The sequence below is a fragment of the Carassius gibelio genome, chromosome A1 (assembly GCF_023724105.1).
Source record: "Carassius gibelio isolate Cgi1373 ecotype wild population from Czech Republic chromosome A1, carGib1.2-hapl.c, whole genome shotgun sequence".
In the NCBI taxonomy this organism is placed as follows: domain Eukaryota; kingdom Metazoa; phylum Chordata; class Actinopteri; order Cypriniformes; family Cyprinidae; genus Carassius; species Carassius gibelio.
Window position 1 is genome coordinate 5,799,856 of NC_068371.1, and position 14,429 is coordinate 5,814,284.

At 34.6% G+C, this 14,429-nt stretch overlaps 1 protein-coding gene across 1 annotated transcript in view; it reads right to left on the reverse strand.

The window, feature by feature from the left end:
* Nucleotides 1–688: 688 nt before the first annotated feature.
* Nucleotides 689–14,429, reverse strand: part of LOC127968862 (microtubule-associated tumor suppressor 1 homolog) — a 34,092-nt gene continuing 20,351 nt past the window's right edge. Inside the window, exons 7-15 of the mRNA XM_052570275.1 lie at nt 11,776–12,002; nt 5,793–5,859; nt 3,543–3,757; nt 3,141–3,246; nt 2,948–3,021; nt 2,722–2,817; nt 1,991–2,107; nt 1,445–1,542; nt 689–1,328 (exon numbers count right to left, since the gene is read on the reverse strand). Of these exons, the coding sequence (XP_052426235.1) occupies nt 1,121–1,328; nt 1,445–1,542; nt 1,991–2,107; nt 2,722–2,817; nt 2,948–3,021; nt 3,141–3,246; nt 3,543–3,757; nt 5,793–5,859; nt 11,776–12,002 (1,208 nt within the window). The 3' untranslated portion in view covers nt 689–1,120. The remainder of the gene's footprint in view (nt 1,329–1,444; nt 1,543–1,990; nt 2,108–2,721; nt 2,818–2,947; nt 3,022–3,140; nt 3,247–3,542; nt 3,758–5,792; nt 5,860–11,775; nt 12,003–14,429) is intronic.

Below are 14,429 nucleotides of genomic sequence, written 5' to 3' on the forward strand. Positions count from 1 at the left end.
TCCGATTGGCTTACTGCATTTACAAAAAACACACCAGTATGAAAGTATGGAAAAAAGGAAAACATTCTATTTTTTTTTTTTTTACTAAGGGGGTTGTAAAAAAAAAGAACAATGATAATATTTCTATATAAGAATTATATAGAAAGTATAACCCCCCATGCTATCTTGGTCAAACTGTAAGATAAAACTGATGAGTGGAAGGCTAAATTCATAACATAGATTCAAAAACATCTTTTTGCCATAATTTTACTTACATTTTCTCTGTGTATGTCTAATGTACGGTATATCTGTAGTACCTATTAAAACAAATTCTAAACTTAAACTTGTGTTTATTTTAAATAAAACTGTTTATTAATTTATTATTTGTGTTTGTATTAAAATAAACAGTACAAAATAGGATAAACCTTAAAAAATAACATAAAGCAAAGAAGGGCACTGCGGTTGAGGACACACTCACATCTAAGGCGTCCTGGATGTGAGGGCCACTGGACACAGTTTGGGAGAGAAGTTAATACATTCCACAATATTAGGAGCAGAGATCTGGATCTACTGTATATGCGCTCCATTTACACAGTGAGCTTGAGATTTAAGCTTCTTTCCTGAATTTACTTTTTTCTTTTCTGTATAAATGCTCTAAACAATCAATAAAAGTCAATCTAAGTGAAAAGAGGGCTTCTGTTTTCCATCCTTTTTGCACATATCATATATTGTTATCGTGGACATACAAACAAAAGGACAGCTTTACATCTTTTACTTACTATGCACAGACCATTTTAATAAAAAAGGATAAAAGTAACAGAAAATGGCAGTCCAAGGAAGAGATACTCTTTGTACAATCCCTGAGGTATGTTCCCTCCTCAGAGAAAATTCGGTATATGTTTGAGATTAAAGGAAAAAAAAAAAGTGAGGGAGAGACCGACATTAAATAACAAATAAGCATGTAACTAAACAAGGCAATTCCTTGATCAAGAAGTGCAACTGTGCATCATTGTCTTTCACTGTAGAGGGAACATTTATAAACGTTACAAGTCTTTACAAATTGTACAAGTCCTATTATAGGAATAGAAATGGTCAAAAGGTCCATAGGTGCCTCTGAGTGAGTGTGGTCAGAGTTCAGAGGTTATCTGGGTGATACTGGAGTTGTGGAGAAGGAGGCAGAGATTTGGGGCGAGTGGAAGGGGGGCGAGGGGGAGAGACGTCGAGGGCTGCAAAGGTCCCCATTGTGTAGTTTCCACAGCAACTCCTCGTTCTCCATAGATAGCCGTTTGTTGACCTTTGACTCTTTCTGTAGGGTCTGCTGAAGCATGGCCTGCTCTGTGGAGAGCTGCCTACAGTCAAACAGGGAAAAAAACAAGATTGAAATCTGCTTTGATAATTTAATACGCTAATATTAGAAACATGGATCTGGATCTGGATCACAGATAACAAATTAAACTCGACTTACTTTGAAAGTGCAGCATGTTTGTCCATCCTAGCCTTGTAGTCCTCGTTCTCCTGCTGGACTTTCTTTAAACACTCTTCTAGTTTCAAATTATCGTCAACCTGTGAGCAATTATAAAAAACTTTTATTTATTTATCAAAACCACCTCATATCTGTGGTAAACCCAAAGTTAAGTTGAATATATATATATTTTTTGTCGTTCTAGATTTCTAGACTACAGGACTACAGTACTAAAAGGGATAGTTCACACAAAAAAAATATTTTTATGCAGAATTATTTTTAATTTCTCAGCATTTTTTGTGCATACAATGAAAGCCAGTTGTGTCCAGTGTGATTCTGGAAATAAATGACATTAATTTTAGGAATTCTTTTGCGTTTCACATTATGCAATAGGAATAAAATGAAGCTACTTGTCATGAAGGCGAAGGCTAATTATAGACACAGTGACACAGGCAAATCTAACTAGAATGTCATGGGCTCACGATGGCATGAAGAGGCTACTGGGGCATCTAAGGCATATTTATGTATTATATCTGTGCATATTCTCACCAGTTTGTCCATCTGCATGAGTTTCTTGTCTTGCTGGTGTATCTGGTTGGTCTTTATTTCCAGCACGGCTCGGAGACTCTCTAGCTCCTGTTCCAAATACAGCGTGTGGGCGTCCTTCTGCACACAGAGAAACAGGTGCTCAGTTTGTGTTTCACGCCATCTGGGACTACAAAGACGTCCACAGAGCATCTCTGTGGGTCACAGGCTTAGCATGTAACTAACTTTACATGGTCAGGATGGTTAATCAGACGTCCCACTTTGCAAAAGAACTACGCAAATGTAAACATTTCTGATGGACTGTATTAGAAAGCAGTTCCTGGTGTCAGCGTTGTTATTTTGAAGTCATTTTGTTCATTTAAATAAAGCTGAATTACAATAAAATATAAATAATAGATGAAAAACTTCAACAAAAAATAGAAATGTCTTGTAAACTAGGTGAAATAAAATAAACTGAAGTATTTAAAATTACTAAAATTAAAATGAACTTAAGCCAAGTAGAAAAAAAAAATTACTTAAATTAAAAATGAAAATCAAAAATCGGACAATAAAAGCCAAGTCAAGATATGATTAATTATAATAATATATTTCCAGTAGTTTTGGGCCTGTCATACAAAGTACATAGATAAAATCAGTGAAAAAAAGGATTTAAATTCAATAACACTAACTGTTAACCAGCCCTGTGTTTATACTGAGAATAATACATAACATTGCAAAAGTCTTGCAAATTTTACCAGGCTTTTGTCTGCCAGAGCTCTTCTCCATTCCTCCTCTTCTCTGATTCTTTCTTTCAAAGCCTCATTTTCTGCTGTCAAAGACTGAATTTTCTCCTGTAGGGGAGGGAACAGTGATTAAATAAACAATTACTAAACATTTTAAATTTACAAATGAAGTAAATAAAAATGCGAAACAAGCTAAAAAGTGAGTTGACTCATATTTAAGTTAGACGGTGATGCATACATTGAGCATGGCTTCAGACTCTTTGAGTGTTTTATCAAGGTCTTGCATGTCCAATTCATGAATCTTCCTGAGCTCTGAAAAAGAAAAAAAATGTGATTTTCCTCGTCTGACATAAAGATTAGATCAAATTCAAAATATAGTATATAACTGAAAGGATAAACAAAAGGTCTATTGATGTCTGCAGTGAAATGACCTGCAAGTGACGTCTCATGTTCCTGTTTCAGTGTTGATATCTGCTGAGTGTGTGCCACTTCCTGTTGGCTCCTCAGTGCTTCTTGTTTGTTCCTCGCATCCTCCACCTGTTAGTGGAAACCATACTCATCATCATATAAGAACAGAAACACTAAACCTGCTTTTTTGCAGTTGAACTGGTTGGTATTGCAGAGCATTATGCAAAAATATGTATTCAGTAACTGATGCCATTTATTCAGAGTCATTCACGATGAACTTAAAAAGACAAACAAATGCACACACAATAAAACCAGACATAATATTGTGTGATTAGAGCTGTGTGATTTGCATAGTTAAACATGATTACATTACACGTTGTGATTTCTGTGTGATGTAAGCAGAGGAAGTCCAGGTGAGATCCTACCTGCTGCTGCATGAAGGCCCTGCATTTATCCGCCTCCCTCTGATAGGCCACGTGGGTCTTGTCCCATTCTGCGGAGTAGAAGTCCTTCAGTCTTTCCTCCAGCTGCTGTAGTTCTTTCTGATGCTGCTCCTGTAGTTTCTGAAACAATGCCTCTAAAGATGCACGCACCTCTTCCTTCTCTCTCTCCAACTGCTCACAACACGAGACAGAGTTACCTGGGAATTAAGCGAATGAGAGGAGCACGTTAGGAAGGAGATGACTCTTGACATTGTGAAACTCTCAAGACGACACACACTTGGCTTTGTCTTGGTACTTGGTCTGGATCTACATCTTGGCTCCAACTACTCTTTATCTAACATGGTATTGCTGAAATAAATTGTGCCTTCTATCTTAAAGTTCACTACAATACGTTTTAGACAGGTCTTGGTCTGGGTCTTAAAATAGCCTGATCTGGACACAAACTTGAATCTGATCTTGATAGAATTATTGTATAGTAAATGATTTTTTTTTTTATAATAATTAATCCAGAATGTCATTTTTATTTCAATCTAGAATGCACTTCGTCAATTTTCTAAAGAGTCAGTAAAGTCCAGAAAAGAACCTACAATGTACTTCTCTAAAGAGCCAGTAGAATCTAACACAATCTAGAATGAACCAGTGGTTCAATTCACTAAAAATAAAATACAAAATTAGAACATAACCCAGAACGTAAAATTTAAACAACAGTTCATTTTCAAACTAAACTGAAATAACTGAAACAGTTAACTAAAATAAAGCTGGAAAAAAAATCTAGAGACAATTCTAGTAAAAATAAATAAATAAATAAATATTAATGCATCCTTGACAACTTACTGAAATAAAAATGTTAAGTTAAATATTGAAATGACTAAAAACACATTAAAGTTAAAAATTAAATAAAAACAAAAAACACAAAAAACTAAAACTTAAACTAAAATAAAAACTTAAAACATAAACACAAAAACTATATTGAATATATTGATAAATTCATAAATTTTATAAAATCATATAAATAATACTGTTTAAAACCAAATTTACATTCAATTCTAAAGGATCAATATTATCTAGAATGGAATTTATTTCATGAGCTATTTAATTCCGCAAAATCTGAATCTAGAACATACTGGAGGAAGAATTCTATTCTGAAGAACTGAACCAACAGTACATTTAAAATCTGCAGAGTACCGATAGGATTCTTCTGAAATGTGTTAGCAGAATAATTCTGTTTTTGATACCTCAGGACAGCTATTTTGTTGAGTTCTGTGAGGTAAAGGGCAGTGACTGTCATTTGGCCAGCTGCATCTTCTGACTTGCGTGAGTGAAACATTCCTCATACGCCACACACATCCTTCACACTTGTCCCGAAGCCAAAGACCATGACAGTGAGGCCAGACGAATTAAACATAACAAGCTGCACATCTTTTTCATTCTACAACATTAGAAATGTGTGTGTCCGGGCTTGCCAAGAATGCGTGTGTATTTGTGTTCAACGTACAAACGCATCGAGGACGAGTCATATTTTGTTCCAACTCCAAACACGATGAAAGGCTGTCAAATGTCTACAGGCAATAATAAAACAGGTAGAGTGTGATTGCCGTGTGGTTGATATCATCGGTTTCCCAAACGATGTGCTGTTCAGTTTCATCAATATGATGCTCATCAGAACAGAGCACTCAACAGGATAAAACACGAAACAACCTCCCTCTGGAATGTAGGGAATAACATCATCACAAAGACACACACACATATAATCACGCAAGGCAGTATAGCTTAAAACACATGCTAAATGGTGTTAATAACATAGACAAAAAGAATTACTAAATATATATTATAATAAATTGAGTATCGCTTTTTGGTACAATATCAGGATGTTGTACCATGTATTAGTGCATTAAAAATTTGTAGCTAAGGTGATATTCTGGTGCCTAAATTCAGCTAATTTTTGCAGCCTAAAATTATCTATGAGAAAAAAAAATGCTAAAACTCATTCTGTGGTTCTAAGTAGGTGTGACCCAGAAACTATTCACACAGACCTATTTCATCAGAATTGTGCCCTTGAGCAAGACTGTTATCCCAAGGTTTCTCACAGAGGCTTTCCCTACAATTAGTGTTTCTAGTCACTCTGAATAAAAGCACCTGTTAAATGACAGCTATGTAACCAAGAGGAAAGCACACGGTCTGTGAGCCATGAGAAGGTACATACATAATAACCAAGCCACTGTGTATGCTTACCCAATTGCTCTTGCAGTTTGTTGATTTGGATGCAAAATTCTTCCCTCTGTTTGATTGCCGCCTCACGCTATTTCAAATGACAGAAGAAACAAAACCAAAAATCAGTCAACATGATAAAAAAAAAAAAAAAAAGTAAATTAAAAGGATAACTGGCAATAAAATGTCTAAAAGAATTTAGGTAAAATAATATATAGTATAAGATTAAAATTACAATAAAAAATTTTTGTATAATAGAAATGCTTAATACAAAAACTAATGTTTAATTTTAAATATATAGTATTAAAATGTTTTCAGGTGTCCAAAAATTTTTTATCTGGAAAACAAAAATGAAGGAATACAAACCAAGGTTTTTAACTAAAACTAAACAAAAGCTTTATTTTAACTCAACTTTTTCTGAAATAGATAAAATAAAATAGATGAACAACTTAGGACAGAACTTTTGAAATACTAAAGTTGAAGCACTAAAAATAAAAAAAATAAAAAGTATATATATATATATATATATATATATATATATATATATATATATATATATATATATTAAAAGAACCTATAAAAAAAGAGGGTAAAACACAATAAATTTACTCAAAATTAAAGTAAAATGTAAATCAAAATAAAAGCCATCTTAAAATAATGATAAATACTATAATAGTATATAATTACATAAGATGGTAAAATAATCACTGCTGGGGGAGCAAATAATATAAAACAAATGCCCTCCTTTTAAAAAATCTTATTTTATTGACATTAGATTCTACTCAGCCAATGAGCTTAATGAGCCGACTGTTTGTTAAACACATCGTATTAAACACATTTTAATCACAAATTACTGTGAACTTCACGTTATGAATTGATTAATAAGTAATTGCATTAATTTTTGTTACTTCTTTGTCTATTCAAATTATTTCTTTAGACACATGTTCTTTAATCAGCCAACCACCTGAAATCTGCTCATGGAGCTTCAATGGTGCACAGCTTGAGAACAACTGAAATGCAGGAAATTCATTAGATTTTCCCCAAAACCTTGAAAAATTTCCACATGTGCTTTAATTCAACCTATTCATCATACTTTAAAGAGCCAGCACATTACATTTGATTGTAGCTATGAATAAAACACCCTAGAGTTCCTAAGCATTTGCAATGATGTATTATGTGTGACTCTCAGCTAGACACTGTCAGTATTGGCAGAATGGATTGCTGTTGTTGGATAAGAACCATCTCAATCAGTTTCTGATCAGCAGGCTTGATCAAGGGTCAGTGTGAGGCTGATGTAAAAGTTCCAGGAAAGAAGCATGTGTGTGTCTCTGATTAAGTGGCATGTTACAGTAACCTCTACAAGATCACACGGCCTGGGAGAGATTACAATGTTCTATGATAAAAACTGTCATACATGTGATAGACAAACTTAACATAACAGCCTGACCTACAAATCTCATGTCCATACAGGAATCATGCTCCCTGTTATGATTATTGTATTCACATACACTCAGTTTCATGACCTGCAATAAGAGGACAGGGGTTTACACCACTGAACTATACAAAAACACACTTTGCATGAACAAAACACAAAAAGAACACCTACAGACTCATAACTTCAGGGAAAAAGTCAACTGGAGTTTGAACCATGGAAAATAACTAACAAAATGCATTACTTTAATCCTAATCACATACTGTATGTACAACACATAATCAAATAGGACTTTATCACAAACCATAATGAATCACCTAACAAGCTTAACAATGGTTTGGTTGAGGAACAGGAAGTTAACAATCCAACAATAATTAGACATTGAAAAAGGAGCTACTGAGAAACAGAGAAGCAAGTAGTAAATCTGCCAGTAACAGTAGTTACAAAATGAGCATTCAAAAAGAAGAGGAACTAAACAGCACCTTTTGATTCTTCTTGGAGCCAGGAAGCTTCTTCAAGCCAGGTTTGCTCCCGGAGGAGCCCATCTTCACCTCAAAGCCCCGCTCCCACTCTCTCCTCTCCCCTACCAGTCACACAGCCCAATCTTCAACTACTTTTCTCCTTCTCTACTCTAAAAACTGGTCTGTCAGCATCAGTCTCCAGGCATGCTACATTAGAAACAATCCCCTCCCTATCACAAGACCTGCCCCCATATTCCTCCTAAGAGAGAGGGAGTGGAAACTCAGATGAGAGGAAATGGAAAGATGAACGCTGAAGGATTGAGTAGGTGGAAAAAAAAAAATTGGTTTCCATGGTCAAACAATTTGATTCATACTTTCATGATATACTGAGACCAAAGTATAAGATGAATCATATTTTACCAGGGAACATGGAAAGAAGAAAGTCCAAAAGGTGATATCAGAGTTACATAACATGACTGTTCTATAAATGAGATTGTGCTTGGTGGTGTATTAGTGTTTATTTAATAGTATGGTCAACATGCAAACCATTACATGGCAGAAAACCACAGGTCTGCAATGCTGTTCACTATAAAGGGGGGAGGAAAATACATGAAGGATTGGGACAAATGAGTACCGGTAAAAAAAAAAAAAAGATCAAATATATATATATATATATATATATATATATATATATATATATATATATATATATATATATATATATATATATATATATATATATATAGTTTTGATGGCAGTTCAAACAAATATGAATAACCAATTTCCATGGGCTTGAATCCATTTGATATTTCCAGCTATGATTTTTACTAGTTTTACTTGAAAAATAACTTTTTGGTGGACAATTAAATGGTGATATTTAATTAAAAACAGTCTCAAATATGACATGTAACTATATTCTATGAAATATGGTAAAGTTCAAAGTGGTAGGTGGGTACAGGGAAACATTGCCCTACTGTCATCAGCCAAACAGCTGTGAGGTGGGGAAATAAACCACACCCCTTCTCCAAATCCCACCCCCTGGGGCTCAGTAGCAGCTGGTGTATTCCTCACAGCAACATCCCACCTCTTCTGTACTCATTATCAATCACACTGGGTGACACAAGAGCTAAAACTGTCAACTTGCCCCAAAGTAAAGTCTCTTTTTTCATGAGTGGGAAGTGAAAGTTTTGTGTGTCCTAGAAAGAACTGTATGTGACTGTGTTTGGTTTCTGGAGTAGAAGTGCATAATTTGTTAAGTATCCCAGGTGTTTTTTTTTAAGCTGTTTGGATAAGATGGTGGGAAGGGTTGCTATTACTTAGAGATATGGAGATAAGATAACACATTTTGTATTATATATAGGACACTGAGGAATGGATGGAATGGGATTGCTAAAATGGAAAAAGTATTGACTTAAAGTATTAAAGAAAGAAAGAAAGAAAGAAAGAAAGAAAGAAAGAAAGAAATTGTTGGTTTCTGAGTATAATTGTACGTCTGGGTTCAAGATTACTATAGTGGGTGTGGGGTGCACATTGAGTAACCCATTAACATTAGCACACATAAGCCTATATAAGTTCCTAACTTCAAAGCTAGCTGATAGTGTTTACCTACGGCTGGGTTCAGGCAGAATAGAGTATGCTTAAAGTCAGCATAAAATCAAAATTCACCTTTTTCACTTTGCTAAAACACATTCCTGGGGTTGTGCATGATTTATGGGTGCACATTATTCCAGAGAAAAATAGTTTGTTGTCAGAATCTTTCAACAAAATGTAAAGCGTTTCTCCCTCTCTGAAACGCCTTTTTGGGAGCCGTTACCAGGCCTTATTTTTTTCAGCTTTCTCCAATCTGCAGTCCATTCTGGTGGACTTTGGCATGATCTAAACAATTCTAGAAGGAGAAAGAATCAGAATCAAATTTTCTTGTTGAATATCTAATATCTTAATCCAGTTCTATTCGAGTGGATGTTACTTATATTCTTGCTCACTTTTGGCTCTCAATTTCAACATTCAAAACCGAGAAATATTCCTGCCTATCATGCAGACAGTAAAAAAAGACAGCTCACGCCTTCAGTTAATCTCACATCAACAGACAATGTAGTATATGACTCAATAAGATGATTTTACTGCCTCAGGTCCAATGAGGGCAGGATTACACTCATACTTACTCCGTCAGAGAAACCAAAATGCAAAATGGTAGGGTGTTACTAAACACCCCAATCAAACACAGAGTAGACTTGTGACACTTCACATTCACAATTCTCTTTTAAGTTTACCACAGACGTTTCAGAGTGATCAAAGCTGAAATTATACAATTGGATGTATTTAAGCCTAACTCGAAGCTGAGCTGAAGTCACATTTAATTTCTAGAACAATGGTTGGAGGTAAGAAGCAAATTAACGGAGGAAGATCAATGCACAAGTGAAACATGAACCAAACGGGTCCAGTAGCATGTGGGTCTGATGGCGATCACACGTACAGCTCAGGTCAAGCTTGGCTTATTGACCACCACACATCATGCATGACGTCTAGAGTGAATGTGAGCGGATGTTTCCCTGGAGCCCTCTTAGTTCCAACACACCTGGAAATGCTGGTTCATGGTACCACCATATAAAGCGTTTCCTACTTCACAGCTTTGTAGACAAAACAGGCAGACACATACACTATGACAAGTCCTTGTAGTATGCTTGATTATCCAAAATTACATTTCAGATGTTAATAATTGCATCTGACTCCATTATATTTTGAAAGGATGAAATAATTTGATATCTGCAAATATAATTGGACTAATAGGAAAACCGATCAAAGATATCTTGATTGAAGATAATTCAAACAGTCAAACATCATCATCTAAGTCATGTAATCATGTTACACTACAATGGAAAAGTTTGAGGTCAGTGAGATTTATTTTCTTCTAAAGGAAATTTTACCTTTATTCAGCAAAGATGCATTAAATTGATCAAGTGTGACAGTAAAGACATTAAAAATGTCAACAAGATTTCACAATATTACTATTTTTTTTTGTGTTTTTTTAGAGACTGTAGAAGTGAGTTACCAAACCCATACTTTTGAATTTGATTCATTACACATACTGAAATTTAAAGCTGCAGTAGGTAACTTTTGTAAAAATATATATTTTTACATATTTATTAAACCTGTCATTATGTCCTGACAGTAGAATATGAGACAGATAATCTGTGAAAAGCTCCTCTGGCTCCTCCCAGTGCTCCTATTGCCATTAGCAGAAATTCATCCGCTCCCGGTAAGAAACAACCAATCAGAGCTGCGGTCCGTAACTTTGTTTGTGTTCAAAATGTAGAAAAATTTATATAATAAGCGAGTACACCATGAATCCATTTTCCAAACCGTGTTTTTAGCTTGTCCTGAATCACTAGGGTGCACCTATAATAAGTGTTTATATTTGGACTATTTTAGATTGCTTCGGGGGCACCACAGTGGAGTAACCCAGTACCTTTGTGATTCTTCATAGACATAAACAGAGAGAAGTAGTTCCGGCTACGATGTTCTTCCGCAAGACGCAAGCAGTTCTGATCATTAACTGCTAGAGCGTCAAAAGTTATCTACCGCAGCTTTAATCTAGCCAAAATGTAACCATCCAAAAAAATGTTCATGTAAGCGCATTTATGCTTCTGATATCTGTAAAAGGAGGTTCCTTTCATAGGTTACACAAAAATGCATTTTAGGTATCTTTACTGATGATGAAATAAAATATCTTTATTTTCAATTATGACTATCCAAATCTCAACATAAATTTACATCACAATTTAAGTGCAGACATCTGGAATTCAATTTCATAGAGCCACAATAGAATTCTAGATATTTTTAATTGTAGAATGAGAAGGAAAATCAATCGTACTAAATAAAATTCTTAAATGATGATAAATCATGCTTTATCTCAAACACTCTCATATGAAAACACCACTTTGGGTAGCTCTCTGTTAGAGACCACTTTGCTAAAAGATCAATAATGTGCTGTCAATATCAATATAATCACACCACTACAAGAAAGTAAAGCAGAAAATTAATGGGGAGAAAACCTGCACAAAGAAATATGTACACAGAAATAAATCAAAAATATAAAGCAGTAAAACTCTCCAACCTCACTGAAGATGTGCTGCACAACCAGGGCGAGAGCCTCCAGGCGGCGATTGCCGTCAGCGATGAGTTTACGGAGGTGCAGGATGCATTGGCTCTTCTTCTCATTTTGAAGACGAAGACCTCTCCCGTCCTCTTCCTCCGTCACTCCTCCTTGACTAGCCGGGCTGTGCTGCTGTGTCCGTCCAGCTGTTGCCCCTGCAGCTTTGGGCCCCTTGGAGCTCTTGTCCACTGTAAAAGAGCGCGTGTTCAGTGTGATCATTATGTTCAGCATGTTTTCACAGTCCAGAATCACATATTCTCCTCAGTTCAACCAGTAAGCAAAAAACTGCATTCACTCATCATAAGAAAGAAATAAACATGACTTATAGGAAAGCACTGCAACAAAAGCTTTAAGTAAGAAATTCAGTCACACAAACAACATGCGCCTTTTCTTGTAATAAGTCCTAGTGCAAACTGGATTGAATCTTGATGATAATGCACTAAGGTCCAGAGAGCACATTAAGAGTGCATTAGAGAGAGAGAGAGAGAGAGAGAGAGAGAGAGTGTGTGTGTGTGTGTGTGTGTGTGCATGTGTTTTGGTCTCATCTTCTACTGGCTAACTGAAGTCAAAGGTTTACCATCCTTATAGAACAGATTTCTCATACAGAGAAAAAACACATAAAAATATATCATCTTTACCAAACATTTTCACCTTGCTAAAACAGTAAAACAAAATATATATATATATATATATATATATATATATATATATATATATATATATATAATGATTCTCAAACTGCCTACTGAGCAATAATACATCTGAAATGTTGAGAAATATCCATTTTTTATCCTGTTTGCTGGGACTGCTGGTTACAAAAAACGTATATTAGTGACAAGGAAAACCATACAATGGATTCCCCACAATTAAGAAGGTATTAGATAAAAAGCATTTCATACTCCACCCCAAATACATTTTTTTTGCAAAGTTATAAAACATTATACAATATAAAAAACATTATATACTATCAATTATACAAAAGACACAGAAGTGTATATATGTATATGATTGCAAGCTGTTCCACAATTATTAATCACCTTTTACATTTTTCAGTTTACTTAAATAGCCAAATAAATTATATTTATATTTATCATTTATATTAAAATATACCATGTAGTCTCCAAATATATGACGATATAAAATGTATAATAATTATACAAGAATTAGAAAAATCACATGTAAATTCCATAATCTCTCTTATGTCTTAAGCAGATATTTAAAGCATAAACATGAGAATAAAGACAGATAAAGGCTGGATATATTTGGTATTCAGTTGGCTTCTCTCAAACTTCTAGGAATGTGTATGACATTTAACAAGAACTGTAATTTAGATGGTAATTTAGTCTTTGTTTGAATGCAATCTGTATTACTTAGCAACCTTGACATATCCCACACACAAATCTGCCAAGTAAACACAACAGACACAAAAGCAGGAAAAGTTGAAGAGTACAATCTGAATATTAGCTATTGCTGCAGATAACTCCCATTCCCTAGTGGACTTCTTCGACAGCTGGCCTTAAAGGAACAGTTCACCCAAAAAGTGAAAATTGCTTCATCACTATAGGGGTGTGGATTTTAAGGTAGAGAGAAAATGCATTTGAAGCACCATTCATAAACTCTCAGAAATTTTTTTTTTTTTAAAATTAGGAAACAAAAGTTGTCACTGGGTACACCTTTTCATACCTAGAGTTTACATATAAGTCTCTAAAAGACACATATGAGTATCTTTGAAAGGGAACCACCCAAGTGACCGCTTTCGTCTTGTTAATTTTTAAGAGTGTAAATTTTTGGTTTGATTCAGGAAAAAAAATTGTACATTCAGATTTGTTTGATTTAATCTGATTAACAGTAGTGTTTATATATTTTAAAATATTGAATGATATTTTACCGAATTACAATTGATCAGATTTTTAGCATTTTTAATCAATTTTTTGACCACCAAAACAAATGATTCACGATTCAAAAATCCATGGTTCATGATCAGTGTGGCTTCAGAATATTGAATATAGCTGAATACATATGTAAGATTTGTGTGAAATGATGAGAGAATTCACATTTTTGGGTGGGCTATGCCTTTAAAGCACCTTTCATGAATCAGCTAGTCTCTCTGATGCCCCCTGCTGGCACATATTATTTAGATTGGAGTTGACCCTCAGATTCAGCTTTCACAGTACCATAGTTTCTTATAGCTTTTTTGGAAATGAAGTTACACAAAACAAATCATCTAGAAATCATGTATCACTCTTAATGAAAGGAGTTTGTTTCGAGGTGAAGTGTCAATATAGCAATATAGCATCAAGAGCCTGTACTTATATTAGCCTTTAATCTCTTCATATCTTCATCAAAGAATAAGTACACTCGTGGATTAAATAACAATGAGAAATTAAAAAAAATTAAAATCTTTTAAACACAGGCTTGAAATAGAAAGATTGCTGCTGTCTTTTTTCGCCCGTCTTTTTCAAAGTGATGTGAGAGAATATGTGCTTTGAGGTGAAATGTAATGTATTTAAAAACTGTATCTCAGTGTTAAACAGTGCCCTTGCCACATCTGCCACAGGACAGAACTGCATTTTATTATCTGATTAGCTACTATTAGTGTTTCATGGATGTTTCTT